The following is an 8,692-nucleotide window of genomic DNA, read 5'->3' on the forward strand; positions in this document are numbered from 1 at the left end:
TATAGATGTTAAAGAGGAAAAGGAACAGCACTTATATAATCCACTCTACCACCCTGCTTTACAGTATATTTTCTAGTGATTTGTGTTGTCTAGTTTTCAATGCTCCAAACATGGAGCTTCCAGCACTTCCTGTGGGAGAGTATTTGAATATATTTAACTCTGAGAATTTTTCTGATATTCAGTCTAATTTTTCCATTTCCATTTGTTAATTTCATTCCATTATTATTAGTTATAATCCCATGAATCACTCTAAATGATTCCTAGTCGCCATGGCATTATCACCCTTCAAATATTTATAGACCCTTCAAATATTTATAGATTTGTGTGTCCTATCTTTAGTTTTGTATTAACCAAGTCAGATATTTAACTCTGCTCCTCCAGCCAATGGCATGACTGTGACTACAGCACTTCATAGAATCATAGAATATCAGGGTTGGAAGGGACCTCAGGAGGTCATCTACTCTTAGCTAAGATACTTAAGCTACACTGTACAGCTAAAGCTTACTGCAACCTACTACACAGGGTTGTGACTACAGGATTCACATAGGTCACAATCCAGCTAGCCAGAGATCTACCATGCAGATGTCCCACACAATTCCCCTTCCACATTCATATGAAGAGAGCTGCCAAGATTTGTGGCCTTTCTGCTCCTGGTCCCTTGAACAGAAGCACGAAGCACCACAGTGGTTCCACTATATTTTGAGCCTTCTACAGATGCCAAATAGCCATAAAGTTTTAGCTCTTTATTCTTTAAGTTGTTTCAAGGGTCTGTATCGCATTAGAGCATAGTGTAGTATAAACATTCACAGAAGCAGTGGACTGGGTTAAATGTAAATGTTCAATATATTTAAGATGTTAAATATGAGTTTTCTTCAACTTACTGCTGATAGTCACCTGTATTTTAATGAATAGCAGTGAATTATATCCATGGAGTTGTGCCATTCATCTAGTGTACTGAGTGTATACGAAGATATACACTGTAGCACAAGGAGTCTCCAGACACAGTGTTACAAACTTAACATACAATATTATTAGGCTTGTGTACTTAGTTCAATAATATAAAGCAATGAAATAGCTCCAGGTAGGAAGAAGACCCCAATAACTAGAAATAGTAAATAGCTCTATTGCTGCAGAAATTAGGAGGTTAGGTAGAGATCATTAGATTATTATGTTACTATATAAGACCAGGGGCGGCTCTAGGAATTTGGCCGCCCCAAGCACGCTGGTCCGGCGACTCCGGGGGACCTCTTGCAGACGTGCCTGCGGAGGGTGCGCTGGTCCCGCGGCTCCGGTAAAGCATCCACAGTCATGCCTGCGGGAGGTCCACCCGAGCCGCAGGACCACCGGACCCTCCGCAGTCATGACTGCGGAAGGTCCGCCAGAGCTGCCTGCCGCCCTCCCGGCAAAATGCCGCCCCAAGCGCGCGCTTGGCGCACTGGGGTCTGGAGCCGGCCCTGTATAAGACGTGTTCTAATATAATAAACCATGCTAGTAAAGTTTTAACAGTTTAAACATCAGTATCCAACAGTCAAAAGGCACCAGTGCTTCTCTTGGATTAAGTAATATCCTTGGAATCACCCAACAGTGATCCACACACAGGTGAATGACTTAGCATTTATATATTCATATTTACTCTGTGTTCTCAGAAAAGTACTTAGCTTCCTGCTGATACAGAGATCTCACCTGCATTTGTACAATACCCAACAACTGTTAAGTACATTACCTTATTTTAGAAGTTACTGTTCTTTTAGTCATACAGTTAAAGGCCACAAGGAACCACCAGATCATCTACTCTGACCTCCTCACCTTTAGCTTCCTTTGGTTCCTTTATAAAACATTCAACAGTATTTTGTAATCAGCTGAATGTCTTATGTGAATTTTCTGTCAAACACAAAAGAAAGGATAAACTAAATCTGAATTGCTTTTCAGTCCAAAGAAGGGGCATTTATGGTCAGAGATTCAAGCCAAAAGGGAGCCCTCACAATGTCTGTGTATTCACGATGTAGCGGGTAAGTGATTGCTGCTCTGAATGGCTAAGAAGACATATCTTAATTACAATTCTGTGTATAAGGAATACTGAAAACCTTGTTGCAAATTACAATCCTTACAGTTAATTAATAGGTAATACTCAATGGAGTAATTTTGCCCCAAAAGTTGGGGGGGGGGGAGGTGGCGGATGCAAAAGTTCCCATGCAGCATGACAAGATCACCTGCATTCTCTGAAACCTAGAATGTTCCAGCATAAGTCCCTTTCATCCATCCAATTAAAACAATAAGCAAACAAAACTTACTGTAGCATCCTCTTGCCTCTCTTCCTATGGTGCAGTCCTTGACTGGCTGGCTCCCATGCAATGCTATAGCAGTCTTCACCAAGCGCACTGACCTCCTGCTAAATCTCCAACCTCTCCTCCTTCCCCTTCACGGGAAATCCTGTTCAGCCTCTCCTGCTGCCCACAAACACCTCTATTGCCTCCTTCCTCTCTTACCAGCCTCTCCTCTCCAAGAACCTCCCAATTTTTCCTTTCCTCAAACCTGCCTTATTCCCTCCCTCACCCCAAACCTCTCCTTCACCCCCTCCCCACGCTGCCTCTCTTACCTATCCCCTCAACCATGCCATCTTGTCTCTTTACACAGATTCCCCTCATAGCTGCTCCCTAGTGCCTGTTTCCCCCATAACCCTGCTCTTCCCTTTGTGTCTGCCCCCTCCATAGCTGTGACCCCAATTTGTGTCTGTCTCCCAAATAGGGTGACCAGATGTCTCGATTTTATAGGGACAGTCCCGATTTTTGGGTCTTTTTCTTATATAGACTCCTATTCCCCCCCCCCCCCCCACACACACACCCTCATCCCCATTTTTCATACTTGCTGTCTGGTCACCCTACCCCCAAAGAGGCATCCCCTCGCTTGTCCCTGCCACCCTGTGGGGAGGAAGGAGCAACAGATGCTGCTGCTGCTCCAGTCCTGCTGCTCCCTCAAGCCCCTGCCAGCTGGCTCCAGCTGGGCAAACCCTCAGGGCCAGCAAGGGCAGGGCCTAGGTAAGGAAGGAAGGAAAGTTGCTGTGCGCAGTAACCGTAGCAATAGCAGCAGGGAGGACATAGGGGCCCCCTGCTGCCAGGAGACTGTAATTGCAGTTCTCTGAGGTACAAAACAATGGCACCTTCACCTGCCCCATACCTTACCACATATAATCCTGGGCACTGTCTCTCCATCCCACCATGGGAGAGGGCACCAGCCCCTGTGGGCTCCTGTTCCTGGGGGCACCAACCTTGCCAAGCAGGCTGGATCTACCCCTCTCTTACCCTATGGCAAACCCCACAGCAGGTACTTGCATGTTGGTGACTGGGCACCACCAGCCCCAAACTCCTCCTGTCCCACTCAGTGATTCCAAGCCACTGATTCCTGGAGCTCCCAGCCACTCTGGAGTGATAGCTCCTTCTACACAGGCATCACTGTCCCCCAGATCCCCCCAGTACAGCCACTAGGGACTGGGGAACCAGAGGGTGTGTGACTGATAAAAACCAGGACTTTTAATGTCTTGGGAAGGTTTACAGATTTCCTGGGACAGCTACCTAAAAAAAGGGAAGATCCCAGGAAAACTGAGACAGGTGGCAACCCTATAGAACAGGGGCTCTCAAACTGTGGGTTGGGACCTCAAAGTGGGTCACAATCTAATTTTAATGGGGTCACCACCCTGTTTTAATGGGGTTGCCAGGGCTGGTGCTAGACTTGTTGGGGCCTGGGGCCAAAGCCCAAGCCTGAGGGCTTCAGCCCTGGGGGGAAGGGCTCAGGTTACAGGCCCCTTTCTTGGGGCTGAAGCCTTTGGGCTTTGGCCCTCCCACCCAGGATGGTGGGGCTTGAGCTTTGGCTTCACCCCATCACCTGGAATAACAGGGCTTGGCCAGGTTCAGGCTTCAGTCCCCACTCCTGGTATCATGTAGTAATTTTTGTTGTCAGAAGGGGGTCATGATGGAATGAATTTTGAGAACCACTGCTTTAGACAGCCCTGGAGGAGTGAGAAGGGCTGCTGACAAAGCAGCCTCAACATTTCTTCTCTACTTCCTAAGCTGCCACCCTTCTTTCCTCTTCAGAGCCAACCAGAATTTGTTGTTGTTATTGGTAGGGTTGTCAACTTTCTACTTGCACAAAATGGAACACCCTTGCCCTGCCACTGCCCTGCCCCTTCTCTGAGGCCCTGCCTCCTGCTCACTACATCCCCCCTCCCTCTGTCACTCGCTCTCCCCACCCTGACTCACTCACTCATTTTCACTGGGCTGGCTCAGGAGGTTGGGATGCAGGAGGGGGTGCGGGCTCTGGTGTGGGCCTGGCAATGAGGGGCTTGGGGTGCTGGAGGGTGCTCCAGGCTGGGACCGATGGGTTCGAGAGCCAGAAGAGGGATCAGGACTGGGGCAGGGGTTGGGGGAGGAGGGAGGGATCCATGCAGGCTCTGGGATGGGGCTGGGGATGAGGGGTTTGGGGTACAAGAGGGTACTCTGGGCTGGGACACTTTTTCAAATATACTGGTCCCCACATAGGCTAATGGTAATAGACCTCACAAATGCTGACTGCTGTTGGCAGTCCTTTGGTGATACATTAGCTCATATGTTTTGGGAGTGCCCCTGTATTAAGAATTTCTGGTATGAAAATTCCAGGACCAATTCAAAGGACCAATTTGATATTGGATGCTAAAATGGATTTCATTCTCAGATATATTCCAGATACCTGGAGGTTACCTGGTAACAAGGCAGCATGGTTCCAACGTGCAGCTTTGGTCGCTAAAAAATTAATCCTTGAAAAATGCAAAAGTTGATCCCCACCAAATATTGATGCCTGTCTCTGTAATATGGATGATACAGCTAATAAAATGACTGGCATACCACAGAAAGGGAATGTCCAAAAATTCAAAGCAATTTGGACTGCCTTTTTAGGGGTCTATGATTAACATAAACCCTGAAGATAGATATGACGCTTTCCCCCCCCCCCACCTTTGCCCTAACACCCTTTAATTCCTTTGTGTATTATGATTAATCTGAAATTTTGGTATAGTGGTTGTATTTGGAAAAATTAATAATTTAAAAAAAACAGTAAAGATGAGAGGAGGTGAAACAGTGGCAAAAAAGCAATGAAGAAAAAAGAGGGATGGGTAGAAGAAATAAAAGAAAGAATAAAATAAAATGAAAAAAGTCCCTTGACTGCCTTTGGGGAAATAGAAAGGAAATTTGGGACTTGCACCATTTTTATGGATTAGTTTTTTAACTCTTTGGAAGGTGCTCATATACCTGGTGACAGTATATCATTAGAAAAGCCTTGATAGATGCAAGGAAACTAGAGCATTACATAGTTTACCTAGTGTATCATTCAGGTAATTTCTATAGGTACAGTGATAAGTAGTGGTATACTAGATACAGGTTTTATGGGAAGTGCTTGGGCCACAGAGAAACTGGAAGGATCATCAAGGACACCAGTGATAGTGAATGGGGCTGATGCCATCACATGTTCTCCTGGAGTGACAGAGTAGTAAGGTGGCCACAGCATTTGGACTCCCTGAAATTTGAAAATTGAGGTTTAGGAAAAACACAGAAGAAGAAATTACAGGAGTTGAGATACAAGGTGTGGGGGAGGAGTTGAGAAGGAATTTATTAAAGAATGAATAAAGATTTCAGCAAACATAGGGCATTTGTATCTATTTGCACTCTCTCCTAGGTGTGGGCAGAGGCACCTGAATTTATGGAAGTGTTCCCTATATCTATTACTCCCATAATGCAAGAAGAGGTACAATCTCAGAGGATATATATTGATTGAGAGACTAAAATAAGGTAGAATAGTAGCTGATTTTTCATATAGGTTACAAATTCTAATCCTGTTGGAGTCAATAGCAAAAATCACTCTGGTCTCCAAGGTATCATGATTTGGCCATCAGAGACATCTAGGATGTGAAAATGTTTTAGTCAGTGGTGGGCAACCTGCAGCCCATCAGGGTAGTCTACTGGCGGGCTGCCAGACAGCTTGTTTACATTTGCACGGACGCTTGTAGCTCCCAGTGGCCAGAGTTCGTCGTTCTCGGCCAATGGGAGCTGCAGGAAGAGACAGCCAGCACTTCCCTGCAGCCTGCACTGCTTCCCGCAGCTCCCATTGGCCAGGAACAGTGAACCACAGCCACTAGGAGCTACAGGCGGCCATGCAAATGTAAACAAACTGTCTGGTGGCCCGCCAGTGGATTACCTTGACAGGCCACAGGTTACCCACCACTGGTTTTAGTAAATGACTGTAGAATGGTTACAAAAGGGATGTCTGCTGTAGGGAGGGAGAAGTTTTTGGCTAGCATCCCTGGCTCTCAAAAGTTCTATTTCTTTATTTCATAGATTTCTTTAATTCTGAGCCCTTAGGTTTCATCCCCAGAGATGAGAGAGGTATTCAGATAAGCTGTTTTCCCCCCTGAAACATTATCCCAACCATAATTCTACCAAGCAATTTTAAACAGGAAAATTGTATTTCCTCCCCATAGATCTTATTGTGTAATAGTAATTCTTGTCCAAAACATTATTTAAATCAGACAACTTTATATAATCAAAATATGATTTATTTTCAAGTAACTGATGTTTTGTTGATTTCAGAAGCCACAGTGGAAATATCCGACATTATCAAATTAAGCAAAACCATTCAGAACAGTATTATGTAGCAGAAAAGCACCTCTTTCCATCCATTCCTGAACTCATCCAGTATCACCAGCATAATGCAGCAGGTAACAGCAGCTAAGCAAATAAGAATTTAATACTGATGATGATTGGAAGCTCACTGCAGATACGACTTTGACAGCTCAGAAATAACCCTTCCTGGAATCAAGTTCTGTCTTTTTAAAAAGAGACAGGTTTGCAAAATTTTGAAGAGAAAAGTTCAGTTTCTTAGCCTAGCCCTTGTGCCAAATCAGTAGTTTTGTACTGTGCAAAAACTGGGGTTGAGTCTATATCCATCTGTTGCCCCTTGTCTTTTATTTAGAGCGTAAGTTCCTGGGAGCAGGGATGATCTTTTTGTTCTGTGTTTGAAGAACTCTTAGCACAATGAAGTCCTGATCCATCACTAGGGCTCTAAAGTGCTACAGTAATAAAAATAATAAATAATTACTACTACTACTACTAATAAACAAGCTAAATCCTATGGACCTTTGGAAACTGTATAATGTATTTGTCCTACTACCTATTAACTTATCTGGAAGGCTGCAAAATGCCAGTGTTCTCACCCTATACATCCAAGGACTGAGTATGCTTTTCCCTCAGTTACTCCTTTTCAATAGGGTTACATCTGAACAAGTTGTAAATAATATAGAAAAAAGTAACTCCAACGGGTAAGAATGTGGAAAACAAAATAGGTTTTGTTTTAGGAAGCTAAGATGGATGCATAGGAAAATGGCATAATTGTTCTAAAGAATTTTATCACTTTGTCACCCATAGGTCTCATCACCCGCCTCCGACATCCAATTGGATCAATGGGAAATTGTTTACCAGCGACGGCAGGATTTAGTTATGGTAAAGTAAGAAGTATTGTTTTGGTAGAGTTTTAGGTATCTTTCTAGGTTTTTATATCATGCTCATCATCTTGGTATCTGAGGTATGCTAAAGAAATTATCCTTGTAATAATTAATATATAAAAACACATGTCCATCAATAGGAATTATCCATTTCTTATTCAGGATCCAAAACTCAGTGAAATACCTGACTGGGCATGTATCATTTTAGAAGAATGGTCTCATTCACATTACTAGCATTGCTTCTAAATTTCCTCACATTTTGTAAACAAAGACCTAAGACTCCATAGCCTTTTAAGGGCCATTGGAGCCTATTTGAATGTATAGACAATTGATGTTAATGTTTATTGTGATCAAGACTGTTCTTGCCAACAATGCAACTAGTAGAAATAAGAGTGGCATTTCACAGTGCATAAAAGAGCAATAGAAATAATTTTGGTTTATATAGGATAGTAAATGAAGTTCACCTCACCGGTGAATACACATCCAGAACGTGTGCCTCCAAAAGTGTATGCTGGGAATTAATATATTTAATATATTTCCTAGAACTACTACTTGTGGAAGGCAAAAATCATTGTGGATATCACAATAGAGCCAGCTAATCAGTATTATTACATCACTGTCTGGAGATGGATGAGAGTGATGGACAACACATACTGAAGTGCTCCCATGATGTTCTCAGATGTAGTGGATAATTAAATATCTGTCCTACCTTCAAGCCCCAACATTCCTGTGTTAGGTGATTATCCCATATCTCAAATAATAGGGGTAGTGAAAATTTTCATAGCAAATAACAGGCAATGGATGATATTAACAAACAATGATTATTTGTTCTGTGTAATACTGCAAAGGATGGGGCATTTTTCCTGCACCATAAATAGGGGTTAGGGCAGCTGGCATGCACCATGCTATTATAACATGTTGAGTTCACTTTCACAGAGAAGTGGAAGATAAACCCATCTGAGCTGACTTTCATGAAAGAAGTTGGGCGTGGCCAGTTTGGAATCGTTCAGCTGGGTAAATGGAGAGCACTTGTCAAAGTTGCCATTAAGGCAATCAATGAAGGTGCAATGTCTGAAGATGATTTCGTTGAGGAAGCTAAAGTCATGATGTAAGTTCAATGGCTCTTTTGTGCCTGGTGGAAAGGGTTAAACTGAGATGTAATAAGAAACA

The 8,692-nt window shown here is 43.5% G+C and overlaps 1 protein-coding gene across 4 annotated transcripts in view; it reads left to right on the plus strand.

Annotated features, from left to right (window-relative positions):
- LOC120406898 (tyrosine-protein kinase TXK-like) overlaps window positions 1–8,692 on the plus strand; it is a 38,540-nt gene that overhangs the window by 18,903 nt on the left and 10,945 nt on the right. For all 4 annotated transcript variants that reach the window (XM_039542075.1, XM_039542074.1, XM_039542078.1 and 1 more), the window contains 4 exons: window positions 1,930–2,009; window positions 6,612–6,739; window positions 7,446–7,520; window positions 8,459–8,630. In XM_039542075.1, coding sequence (XP_039398009.1) covers window positions 1,930–2,009; window positions 6,612–6,739; window positions 7,446–7,520; window positions 8,459–8,630 — 455 coding nt within the window. The remainder of the gene's footprint in view (window positions 1–1,929; window positions 2,010–6,611; window positions 6,740–7,445; window positions 7,521–8,458; window positions 8,631–8,692) is intronic.

Source organism: Mauremys reevesii, linkage group 5, assembly GCF_016161935.1.
Source record: "Mauremys reevesii isolate NIE-2019 linkage group 5, ASM1616193v1, whole genome shotgun sequence".
In the NCBI taxonomy this organism is placed as follows: domain Eukaryota; kingdom Metazoa; phylum Chordata; order Testudines; family Geoemydidae; genus Mauremys; species Mauremys reevesii.